This window comes from Neophocaena asiaeorientalis, unplaced genomic scaffold (assembly GCF_003031525.2).
Source record: "Neophocaena asiaeorientalis asiaeorientalis breed wild unplaced genomic scaffold, Neophocaena_asiaeorientalis_V1.1 scaffold198, whole genome shotgun sequence".
Taxonomy (NCBI): domain Eukaryota; kingdom Metazoa; phylum Chordata; class Mammalia; order Artiodactyla; family Phocoenidae; genus Neophocaena; species Neophocaena asiaeorientalis.
This window is the reverse complement of record NW_020175221.1, coordinates 7419663-7433096: the sequence shown is the minus strand read 5'-3', so window position 1 is coordinate 7433096 and position 13434 is coordinate 7419663. Positions and strand designations below refer to the sequence as shown.

Below are 13434 nucleotides of genomic sequence, written 5' to 3'. Positions count from 1 at the left end.
TAAAAAAATTTTTAAAAAGCATTAACTTCAAGTAAATTATGACAAAAAGATGTAATCACTACAGAAACACCAAAAAATAACCAAAAAATTAGACTAAATGTCAGAATACTTAAAATTTACACTAAACAATATTTGTGTAATACAAAAGAAAGCAGTATAAGAAGAACAGAAATCAAGAGATGGAAAAAAAGAAATTACACCTGAAACTAATATGTTAAAATACATTACATGTCAATTATTCCTCAATTTAAAAAAAAAGATAGCAAGATGAGACAAATAGAAAACACAGAGCAAAATGGCAGACCTAAATCCACAATGGATAATTACATTAAATGTGAATTAATTAAACACTCTAATCAAAAAGCAGGGATTTTTTACACTAGATTAAGAAGTATAAACAAGACCTGACCTACATACTTTAAATATCCAACAAACGCACTTTATATTCCAAGATTCAAATGAACTAAAAGTTTTACTTATGGAAAATATATACTATCCATGCAATAAAACATGAGAGTACGAGAGTGGCTATATATTATTATCAGACAAAACAGACTTAAGGTAAAGGATATTTCTAGAAACAAAGAGAGACAGTTCATATATATACTAATATGTATAAAATGGATAACTAATAAGAACCTGCTGTATAAAAAAATAAATAAAATTCAAAAAAAAGAGAGTCCATACAGAAAAGGGTACCTACAGTTGGAAAAAAGAACATTTAGAAATGTTATACAACAAAGAGCAGAATCACAAAATAAATGAAACAAAAGCTAACAGAAAGGAAAGAACAAAAACAATCAACAGTTATAGAGATTTCAAACTCCTGAGAATAACTGACAAAACATCTCTGTAGAAAATTCATACAGATATAGATTATTTGAATAACACTATCAATCAACTTGACCAAATTTACATCTATAGAACATTCCACCCCCAAAACAGCAGAATACACATTCTCTTCAAATGCACATGGTATATTCTCAAGGACAGATCATATGCTGGGCAATGAAATGAACCTCAATAAATTTAAAAGCATTCTAATCATACAAAGTATGTTCTATGATTACAATGTAATTTAACCACAAATAAATTACAGAAAGATAAATAACCCATAGATCAAAGAGGAAAACACAAGGGAAATTAGAAAGTATTTTAAAATGAAAATGAAGATACAATATATCAAAATTTGTGACATAGCTAATGATCTAGGTTTCTACCTTATGAAACTACAAAAAAGAGCTAATAAAACTGAAAGCATGCAGAAGTAAATAAAATAGCAGAAATAAAGGAAATTGAGTACAGAAAAACAATAAAGTCAATGATCCCAAAAGAAACCAATGAAACTAATAAAAAGATTAATAAAATTGAAAGCTTCGTGCCAGACCACTCCAGAAAAGAGATTAAGACACAAATTATCAATGGCAGGAATGTAAGAGGGGCTTGCTGTACACTTCTTACAAACAATAAAAGGACAGTAAGGAGACACTGTGAACAACTTGATGTCAATAAATTTGATAATTTAGATAAATAGACAAATCCTTAAAAGGCAAATGACAAAAGCTCATATAAGAAAGAGATAACCAGGACTTCCCTGGTGGCGCAGTGGTTAAGAATCCGCCTGCCAATGCAGGGGATATGGGTTCAAGCCCTGGTCTGGGAAGATCCCACATACCGCAGAGCAACTAAGCCCATGCGCCACAACTGAGCCTGCGCTCTAGAGCTTGTGAGCCACAACTACTGAAGCCTGTGTGCCTAGAGCTGTGCTCTGCAACAAGAGAAGCCAACACAATGAGAAGCCCGTGCACCACAATGAACAGCAGCCCCCACTCACTGCAACTAGAGAAAGCCTGCGCACAGCAACAAACACCCAGTGCAGCCAAAACCAAATAAATAAATTTTTAAAAAAAGAAAGCAATAACCTGATAATCCTACATCCATTTTTTTTAAAAAACATTCCTACAAAGAAAACTCCAAGTCTAAATGTATTTACTGGCAAATTCTATCAAACCTTAATACCAAACACTGATACCAAATCTAGGCAACAACTTTACAAGAAAACTATAGACAAATAACATTCATGAACACAGAAGAAAAAATCATTAACAAAACATTAGCAAATTGAATCCACTTAATATAAAAAGATTTTATATACCATGACCAAGTGGAGTTTATTCCCAGGAATGAAAAGTTGCTTTAATATTCCAAAATTAAAGGGATATATTGTATTGAGAGAATAAAGAAGGAAAGCAATATGACCTTCTCAATAGCCATAGAAAAAGCATCTGACAAACCACACATTTTCGACAAAAATCTAATAAAGGACATCTACAGAAAACACATAGGTAATACATTTAATGGTGAAACACTGAATGCTTTCTACCTAAGGTCAGGAATAAGACAAGCATTATCTGCTCTCCCCACTTCTTTCAACATTGTATTAGCAGTCTTAGCCAGTATAATATAGCAAGGAAAAGAAATAAAAGGCAATATAGAAGGGAAAAAAAGAAGTATAACTCTCTTTATTCACAGACAATATGAAGAGGAACAGAGAAAATCTTGAAGAACCTATAAAAGAAGTTACTCCAACTAATAAGTTACATTAACAAGGTTATAGGATAAAAGGCCAAATAAAACCATATAAAAAAACCCAACTTTTTGTTTGTTTGGTTTATTTCTAAACATAACAACTAGAAATCAATTTAAAAATTTTTTAAAAACCCTTTTGTAATAGCATCAAGAAATATTAAAGGGTTTCCCTGGTGGCACAGTGGTTGAGAGTCCGCCTGCCGATGCAGGGGACACGGGTTCGTGCTCCAGTCCAGGAAGATCCTACATGCCGCGGAGCGGCTGGGCCTGTGAGCCATGGGGCGCTGAGCCTGCGCGTCTGGAGCCTGTGCTCCGCAACGGGAGAGGCCACAACAGAGAGAGGCCCCACGCACAGAAAAAAAGAAATATTAAAAACTCAGTGATATATTTAACAAAATGTGTGCACGACATGGACACCAAAATCTAAAAACTATTGCTAAGAGAAACTAAAGAACATCAAATAAATGGAAAGATATACCATACTCATGGATTAGAGGACTTAATATCAAAATGGCAGTTCTTCACAAACTGATCAACAAATTAGAAACAATCTCTATCAAAATAAGCTTTCTCTTCTCCAGCCAAGCCACTAATTATCCCTTCCAACCCAACTCCTCCACTGTACATTCTGGAATTCCAATTCTATGGTTAAAATCCTCTGTATTTCCCTGTGTCTTCAAACTCTTCACTGAAACTTCACATCTCCTAGTTATTAAATTAAAGAGCCTTTCCCTAGGACACCGCTTGGCCCTGTATTACTATCAAAGCAGAGAATGAGATATCTACATCCCACACCTTAAGAGTCCAGTGTTGGTCTTGATTATCTTCATCACTCCTCAAAGCCATTTCTGGACCATTCTTTCCCTCTTATAAAAAATGCTTGCTTACCTATGCTCAAATCAACAATACCACCTTCCACTATCTACTTCTCAACCAGGTAGCACTTAAGTCACTTTCCCCCCTTCATTAAGACTTTACACCCATATCAGTCCTCATATCATCACCTCAGAGCTTGCCATTCAACAGCCTGTCTATTCTTTGGCCTTGTTATCAACAGGGAGACTCTATTCCATTGTCAACATTTGTTTAATGTAAGTCTTCCCTGCTAGACTAAGCTCCATGAAGATAGAAACCAGAGCTGTCTTGTTCACTGCTGAATGCCAAACACATAGCATAATGCATACTCTTAAATAAGGTGTTTTTTTTCATCCCCACTAAATGCAAATACCGATGGGTACCAGCAGGCCTCTGTGACTTACAAAAGAACTAACAAGGACAATAAAGTGTCTGGGAATCATATATTTTAAAAAAATCAGAGGATGTTTTTCTGAGAGAAAGTATTTGTTGGATGAATAAATAAAGGAAAATGGTAACAGCTATCTTAAAATACAAGAAGGTCAAACATATAGAAAAGAAAAGATTGACAATTCTGAGACTTGGGATGAGGAATTGGCTCTGCTACTAACTAGTGGCTTTATTTAATGTTATTGGCCCTCTGTCTGCTCATCTATAAATTAAAGGCATTAGACCTTCTGGGTTCCATTCTCTTTCATTCATGTCTAACAGTGCTCCTGATGTAGAAAGTAGCCCAACAAGTGTGTTATAAGAAAGCAACCTGAAGACCTAGAGCTATCAAAATATGAATGAAGTTACCTTACAAAAAAATACTCTAGGAATACTAAGAGATCTAGCAGAGCTTCATACCTGGTTGGACTAGATCAGAAGTAAGCAAACTATAACCCACAGGGCAGCCACTGTTTATGTAATAAATAAAGTTTCACTGGGACACAGCTACACCCATTTGTTCAAGGACTGTCTGTGACTGCTTTTTCCTGCTACAAAGGCAGAGTTGGATACTAGTCAACATACGGTCCACAAAGCCTAAAATATTTATTAGCTGGCACCTTAAGAAAAAGTTTGCTGACCCTGGTCTGTATGATCTAAAAGGTTCATTTTATATTATTATACACTGAAGATGAAAAGAGTTGCATTAAAATGCTCTTAAATGGAGTATAGGGATAAAACAGGAAAAAAGAGTAAGTAGAGAAAATAGATCAAACATGATCTCAGTTCACCTCCTGGTGATTACACTAGCTTCTCTCTGAATTAGTGGATGACTCATCTTCCAATCACTGAAACCTTCTATTCCAAGAATATACAAGATAAAACAAGCATTAAAAATTTAACACGCACCTGCCCTCCTTCACTTTTTGTGCATTCCCTCGACATATGTAGTTTTCAATGTAGCCATCACTGCAGTTGATTTTTGACCAGTCTGGGTCACAAACATCCAAGAAGTGAGGCCGCAGTCTGCCTATCGAATACTTGGCAATATCAGTCAGGGACTGACTAGCAGCTGCACCAAATAAAAATGTTCCAATGGCTTTGTAAATAGTGGCTATGTAGTTATTCCTGATAAAGGAATTCGAGTGCAAGAGGTTAAAGTAAACAGATAGGGTTTCTCCAACAATCATCTGAAAAAAAAAAAAACAGAAAAATAATGTTAAAGCAGCAACCAGGCACTTTAAACAAAGTAAAAAATAGAAAAGAAAATGGTAAATCACAATAAAATATTTGTTTTAAAAATACCTCCCCCCTTTTTTCCTTTTCAAATGGAGAACAGGATATCTAATTCTAGACCACAAAAAAAGGTGTCAGAGCAATTGATACTTTGCTTACAGAGCAATGGCAAAGCCAAAATAATTTCAAAGTCTACCTTGAAACAATAAAACCTTATTTCTTTACTTGTATTCAAATAAACTAAGCCTTAATAAGTAGACAATGATGTATCATGGAGGATAAAAAACATGGTTTTTCAAAGAATACAAACTTCCCAATTAGAATATCCCTTACATAAGTACTTTTATCTGACAGAGTCTGCATTTGCATCAAACATTCCTTTGAATCAAAAATATTCATCATGTTAAAAAGGGTAAAACAGTCCCACAGAGAGGAAAAAGCCAATATAATAAAAGCAGGGATCAAACACAGAGGCCAAAGGGTACAGAGGGCAGAGATCAGCTGTCAAGGCCTCCCAGTCCTGCCTCTCCCGGAGACATTTAGGGCTGGATTCCTTAACAAGTCTCATTAAAAGACCAAACACACACTTGATGCTCTCCTTCTCCAATACAACATTTCAAGTGATTCCTTCCTCTTTAAATTTTCACTGACTTTTGTAAAATGGGAGTCAGAGACTTCCCAGATTCTATTAGAGTGTGTGTGTGAGCACGCACCAGTGTAATTAAAGGCATAAAAAGGTTTTCAAATACTTCCCAAGTTCACAGGCCAATATCCTGAGAAATTTGAAAAAATACTGAATGGCAACATTACAAAAAATTTAAATTGCTGATAAAATAAGCCACACTCTAGCTACCTGAGACCAAAATAAACACTTAAAAAAAAATTCTGCTTGCTAATTTATGTTGGGGGTGGATATAAATCACAAAGTTTCACTTAAGAGTTTCACTGCTTCGTCTTAAATTTACATAAACAATTTTACAAAGCATTCAAACATTTCTATTAGTGACGACTAATTATCTTCAGGGTGAGCCTTACCACAGATGAAATAAATGGTTGCCTCCTGAAAGGGATTTCAAGAACCAGATATCAAAAATTTTTTCCTCATCTGGCTCAAAGGCTCCTAGAATTCCATAATTAGAATGTTATAACTTTGACAACTAGACTATGAACTCTACAAAAGCAAGAATGAATTTTTAGTTCAACAGAAAACTAGTACCACCATAGTGACCTAAAACAGAGCTGGTGGTCAGTAAATTTCAATTCAAGGTGCTGCCTCTTGGGTAAAAGGTAAACACCCTTAATTTAAACATGTTAAACCCCACAGAAATATATTCCTCATTATAATCCTTAATGTGAATGACTTAATAAAACCTTTGCTGAGAACAGGCCTCACAGGAGAGGAAAACCACACGCACTTCTGAGGATACCATACCTCCCCAACTGTGCTTAGGGTCCTCCCTGGCGATTGCCCTAGAGGCCTTGAATTAAAGTATATTACAGTCTCCTCAGGCTGTTAAGGTGTTCCAGCAACTGCCTTGATAGATTAGCAGCAAGAAAGGATATCTCTAATGTTTTGTTATGGAGTTGATCTTTGATAATTTGAAATATATACCAAATATATTAGTCAACCACAATTTGAGCAGTCAAAACTTCCACTTCTCAGCTATCAGCTCTTCTTGTGTAAGCACTCAACTACTTTCCAAAAACAAGTACTGGTCTCTGTGAGTCTTCCTAGTCATAATGATCATTGTTTAGGGCCACCCAAACCCTGGTTCCTGCCACTGATGACCGAAAATCAGTTCACTAGGAACATTCAGAGCACTGGGCACAGATTAAAAGTTGATCTACAGAAGTGGTATATGCTGAAACTTAGCCCTTAATTCTGGGAAAGGGTGTGAGGGGTTCTAAAGCCAACAAATGCTAGGTCGACTTACATCATTTTTTTATTATATAAAAAATAGACAGTAGAGATGTCCTAAATTAATTCTTCTAAATTAAATGCAGGGATGTGTCTGTGCATTGCACTACACATGCAAGACATATTTTCGTTTCATTTTAATACCTTATCTTGCCCTTTGAGCCATTTATACCAACTCAGCCTCTGGTGAAGTCCACGCTTAAATTAACTGTGCCCTAATCTTAGAGCTGAGATTACTGGCCACGCATTATTTACTACTCCAAATAAAGACAGGATAAATTATTAAAGAACTAAAGATGATGTTTGTGGAGTAAAACAGAATACTTTGAAGATCAAAGCTAATAATTATCTAAATCAATGTGATTCAACCATTTAAAACCTATGTACCAGAGTATTTTCTCACCATCTTCTTTATACTTCCACCAACCAAGATAATTTTATACATCTCTACACTGTCACTACAGTTATGTGTCTTCCACTCAGGAGCCACCTTCCCAAAGAACAGTCTAAAATCACTGACGTACTTCCACTCCTTCCTAAATATGTCTAAATACCTCCATTCCCTTTATTCTACTGAATATCTCTCCAAAAAAGTCAAAATGGTCTCATCAGATCAAACAGATTTTTATCAACCCAAATCTTAACTTCTCAGTAGTATAAAACCTCACTGACTATTTTGTCCTTATTGAAATTCTCCCTTGGCTTCTGAGAAACTATATTAATTCTGATTCTCTATCGGGCTCCCTCAATCACTCATATGTGTGGATCATTTGCAAGTCAAATCAAAGGCCTGGTATGAAGTCCCAATCACAGTCCTGATTTTTTTTTTTAAGAAATAATTTACTTTCTAGAAATTAAATTAAACATGTACAAGTCTAACCAAGTGCTGCCTGAAAGAAGCTGAGTTAGTGAATAAACTGAAATTATTTTAAATTAGTACATAAAACCACTGCCCTAAGCAGTGTTTGTCTTTGTTGATACAGTTGATATGAAAAAAGTACTTTTACAGCACCTTTAAACAGTCTGCTCTTTTTAAGGAAAACTACACTCAACTTACTTGCTGTTTTACAAAGATAACTTTCTCACAGGTGATGGTGAAATAATCAAAACTTCCAAGTTAATAAAATACAAATAACAAGTTTTGCTAACTGAGTGTCTGTCACATTCTGCGCTAGCTGTGCAGGCTACACAGCACCCTGTCCTGTTGCAGGCCTCTGGTCTGTAGCAGATTTCTGTAGTTTTGCTTATGCAGCATCCTTCTTACTGAGATACAAACAAAAGTAGAATTGAAAGACAAGTACATTTGTAGCAGTGTTTGAGTACTTGAATCTTGTCTGAAATCAGCTACTATTTGCAGAAGAGTCCTACTAAAATTTTTATATTTAAAGAGCTATTCTCTCAGAAACACATACTTTATTTTTATTTATTTATTTATTTATTTATTTATTTAGGCTGCATCGGGTCTTCATTGCTGTGCACCAGCTTTCTCTAGTTGTGGCGAGCGGGGGCTACTCTTCATTGTGGTGCGTGGGCTTCTCATTGCAGTGGCTTCTCTTGTTGCAGATCATGGGTTCCAGGCACACGGGCTTCAGTAGTTGTGGCACTCGGGCTCAGTAGCTGTGGCTCGCGGGCTCTAGAGCGCAGGCTCAGTAGTTGTGGCGCACGGGCTTAGTTGCTCCGCGGCATGTGGATCTTCCTGGACCAGGGCTCGAACCCGTGTCACCTGCACAGGCAGGCGGATTCTTAACCACTGCGCCACTAGGGAAGTCCCAGAAACATATACTTTAAAAAAAAGACCCTAATACTCATACTCCCTCTTTAATGGAAGGATCATAGGCTTGGCTTTCTTTCTTTTAATAGTAAACTCAGTGTAAAGATCTGTCTAGATTAAACAAACCACTGATTTCTTAAAACTTCACTATACTGTAGGAGAGTCACCAACATTACGGCAAAATCTCTCAAGTTTCATTCCAGCACCTAGGACATGTCAGGGTCCATGGCAACAGTGAGGATACCAAGATGAACAAGGCACCACCTCTACCTTCAAGGAGCTCAGAGTCTTGCAAAACAAACATTTGTATAGCAGAGGTTTTCTTTTATTAATTATATACCACATATTATGAGTTGATTAACTTTTAGTGCTAACAAGGAGCTGTGATCATTCTGCAATAAGACATTAAATTTCTAAATCCAGAAGATTTGTTTTGTTTTTTAATAAACTCCAGAACAGACAAGCTAGATATGCTATTATCTTTTTGGTCTATCTCCTGGATGAGACCATATTTTCTGCTTGTAACACAAATCTTATTTCTAAAGTTACAAGTTATGGAGCATAAAACTAATTAAAGTCATAGAATCCGAGTCAAGCGATTATAAAAATCATGTAGTCTAATCACTTGATATCTTCTCTCCAGAGCACATTCCCTAAGCATTCCCACCTGAAATCCTAGAAAACAATAATTACTACAGTGTTTTAGTACCAGTAAAAATTCTTTGTCGTGTTCACTTCTAATTATATATAGAATTCAGGCTCTTCTATTTCTGCCGTTATCTAAAAATTCTTTAAAGTAAACTAAACATGGGTTAAATGAAGTCTTAACACCTGTTAAGACTTTTCTAGAACTCAGTAACTAGAAAGTCAGTTCATATGCACAGTCTCAATAAATTATAAAATAATATCCTAGGTAAAAAGTATGCTAGAAATACATTGATATAATAGTCATCTATTGCATTATTACTGAAACAATAGCAAATTGGAGCTCTAAAAAAAATCACAGTGACTTAGAAAGGTTAGCATAAAACCTACACATGTTCAGTAAGGTTCTTCTGATTATACATTGTTGCTCTTTTGGCTCCACTTAAAACAGCTGAGATTATTTTGATCAAATAACATTAAAGGTTAAAAAAAAACATTGTTTTAGAGGGTTATACATTCAATCATTAACAGGTTAACACAAAACTAAGCCAACTGCCCAAAAGTGATAAACTTGGAAAAGTGGATTTAACTTACAACGATAATACTGAATGGAATGATTATTCCACCTAATAACGGATAAGGTATGGTGTCTTCTTTGTAAGGGTACTTGATGGACTCATCATTACAGAATAATCCTCGTTGGAAAGGGGTATGCCTTGAAGTAAGAATTGCAAAAGGCAATCCAGCTAGCAAAAGGAATAAATGAAAATATCATTAAAAAGGAATATCAAAACTAATTAATGGTGATAATTATCCCAGAGACCATGTTTAAAAATACATTTGCCACAAAAATAATAAGAGCACATGGAAAAAGGAAATGCAGCAACACATGCAACAGAAGTTAGAAAAATTATAGTTTAGGGTACAGATCTTTTCTCTACAGGAAACAATGCCTCCAAATCCTCTATCAACCAATTTAACCAAGAGCGACTTCTTCCCTTTGTTTCTGCCCAAATACACTAAACTGATTTTAGGGGAAAAAAAATATCTTCTCATGCTCTTGTTGTCATTTAATCATAGGGTTTTCAACACTATTTTCAAACCACTTTGTCAGGAGCTTTACTTCCAAAAGGTTGAAAACAGCATTTTGACATTCCCCATTTTATCTTGATATTACTACCATATTTGGTCAGGTCACGGTCACTGGCTAAGCTATCAGAGTATCTAAATAAAGTTTATCCACTCATTTCTGTACTGTCTACAGCAAGTTTAGAGCTGCTATGAAAAGGAGTCTAAACTTAAACCAAGCTTCTTAAGAAAAGATGGACAACAGAGTCAAGCACAAAAGCACCTAAAAGAGCTCTCTCTGTTTTTCATCATCAATGTTTTCCCTAAAGATCACGTCTCACACTCATCTCATCTCAAAATGTCTAAACTTTTGTCTAAATGTGAACTTTAAGAATTCAGTCCTCCTTTACTTCATCACTGCACCCAGCATCCTGATTAATACTGACCAGGACTGCTTTCTAAGAGATAGAGTTTAGCAGAAACCCTCAACATGAGTTCTGCTTCAAGACTTTTCCAGGTATGGATGATTCGCTCCCTAAGTGACCCATTCTCCCAGCAGTAATACCATAATAACCACTAAGCTAACATATTCACTGTATATTCAGGTGTTCTTTCCATGAAGCTCTAAGTCTTGATGACCATTTACAGTTTCTCATCAACTCTGCTAAGCCCTAAAGGCTCAATGACAACCAAGCTTCTGCCACTCTGCCTGATGCATAGACTACAAGTATCAAATGTGTTCAATCTACAAGGGCCAAATGAAAAGGAGAAGCCCATTACTGGTTCTTTTTATTTACCTTCCTGTTTTTCATTTAGACTCTGAATACATAAACCAAAGTTTATTTTTTTGTGTTAACCAATTTGCCAAGCTGTTAAACCATTAGAAGTCTTTATGATGCAAGCAGTGGCCAAGATGGCAGAGAAGGAAGACCCTGAGCTCACCTCCTTCAACAGGCACAGCAAAATCATGATTACTTACAGAGCAACTATCCATAAGAGTGACCCGAAGATTAGCAGAAAAGATCTTCTGCAGCTAAAGCTATAAAGAAGAAACCACAACAAGTAGAAAGGGTGAAGATGCAGTATCGTCATCACCCATATTCCCAGTGTAGGCAACCCACAAATGGGAGAATAATTACAATTGCAGAGGTTCTCCCCAAGCAGCAAAAGGTCCTAGCTCCACATCAGGCTCCTCAACCCGGGGGTGTACACAAGTAATATGAACCTCCAGACTGTTTGGCTCTGAAAGCCAGTAGGGCTTACTTCTGGGAGAGCCAGAGGGCTGTGGGAAATAAAGACTCCACTCTTAAGAGAGCACAAACAAAATCTCATATGTTTCAAGACCCAGGGCAGAAGCAGTTATTTGAATGGAGCTTGGGTAGGACCCACTTGCTGATCTTGGAGAGACTCCCAGGAGGCAGAAGGCAACTGAAACTCTCTCTGGGAACAACGACACTGGCAGCAGCCATTTTGGGAAGCTCATCCCACCACCAGGACACTGGTGCTGCTAAGTGCCGCTTTAGAATCCTCCCTCTAGCCAGTCAGTGGCAGACCAGCCCTGCCCACCAGACAGCACCAGCCCTGGGATGCCCCAAGCCAGGCAGCTAGGTGGGCAGGAACACAGACCTACCCACCAGCAGGTTGATTGCTGTAGAACCCCCAGAGCCCCCAGCCATCCCAGTACATGACACCACCCACCATAGGACCCAGGACATGGACCCACCTACAAGTGGGTCCCCACCAGCACTGGGACCCCCGGGAACCTTTCTATGATACACACACACACACACACACACACACACACACACACAGCTAGTCGTCTGACCCAGCCCCACCCACCACCCAGTCCCGGCCTCACACACCAGGGGTCTGGCACCAGCCCCGAGATCTGATGGGCCCCAGCCCCACCCACCTGTGGCAGACACCACCCCCAGAACCCCCAAGGCCCTGCAGCCACAAACTCTGGGCCCAGGCACTGCCCACAGAGGGCCAACACCAGCTCCAGAACTTTCAGGCCCCACAGCCAAAGACCCCAGGAGCTGGTTCTGCCCATCAGTGGGCCGGCACTAGCCCCAGGTCCTCCTGGGCCCCGACACTGCCCACCAGCAAGCCAACCCAAGCCCCAGGACCACCACAGCCCCCCACAGCAAGTTGCGTAAAGACCCGGCCCACCCACTAGTAGTCTGGCACCACCCCAGACACCCAGGGCCCTGGCCCTGCCCAACAGCAGGCCAACACCAGCTGCAGGACACCTTGGGCCCCTTGGCCAGCCATGTCAGAATCCAGCCAACCACCTGCAGGCCACTACCAGGTTGGGTGGTAGGTGGCCATGCAGCCAGTCAAGCCATGACCCAGCCCCACCCACCACCCAACCCCATCCACCAGCAGTTGGCAGCCTCCACACAAGGCAGAGCCTGGCAACCAACAGGACTGAGGGCCACCAACGCACACCGGTACACCCACAATTGTCAGCCAGCCACAAAAGAAGGACCCATGCAGCCCCTATAGAGGGAACCCATAGAACACAAAGCTCTGGTGACCAGAGAGGAGTATGCTGCTGGGCCACATAGGACATCTCCTACATAAAGCCACTTCTCCAAGATCAGGAAATGTAACCAACCTACCAAATACACAGAAATAAAAACAGTGAATCACGCAAATTGAGGAAACAGAGAAAAACATTCCAAGTAAAGAAACAAGATAAAACCACAGAAGAACTAAAAGTGAAGTGGAGATAAGCAACCTACCTGTAAAAGAGTTTAAGATAATGATCATAAAGATGTTCAAGAACTTGTGAGAAGAATGAATGAACAGTTAGAAAATATAAAGAAGAACCAAACAGCACTGAAAAATGCAATAACTGAAATAAAAAATACTCTAGAAGGAATCAACAGAACATTATATGATACAAAGGAACTGGAAG

General features: G+C 38.3%; 1 protein-coding gene across 2 annotated transcripts in view; it reads right to left on the bottom strand.

Moving 5' to 3' along the window:
- The window catches only part of PLPP1 (phospholipid phosphatase 1), a 112014-nt gene that overhangs the window by 34268 nt on the left and 64312 nt on the right, over positions 1-13434 (bottom strand). Inside the window, exons 2-3 of one of the 2 annotated variants that reach the window (XM_024765345.1) lie at positions 10038-10189; positions 4783-5063 (exon numbers count right to left, since the gene is read on the bottom strand). In XM_024765345.1, the coding sequence (XP_024621113.1) occupies positions 4783-5063; positions 10038-10189 (433 nt within the window). The remainder of the gene's footprint in view (positions 1-4782; positions 5064-10037; positions 10190-13434) is intronic. The other variant, XM_024765344.1, reaches the window with a different exon arrangement.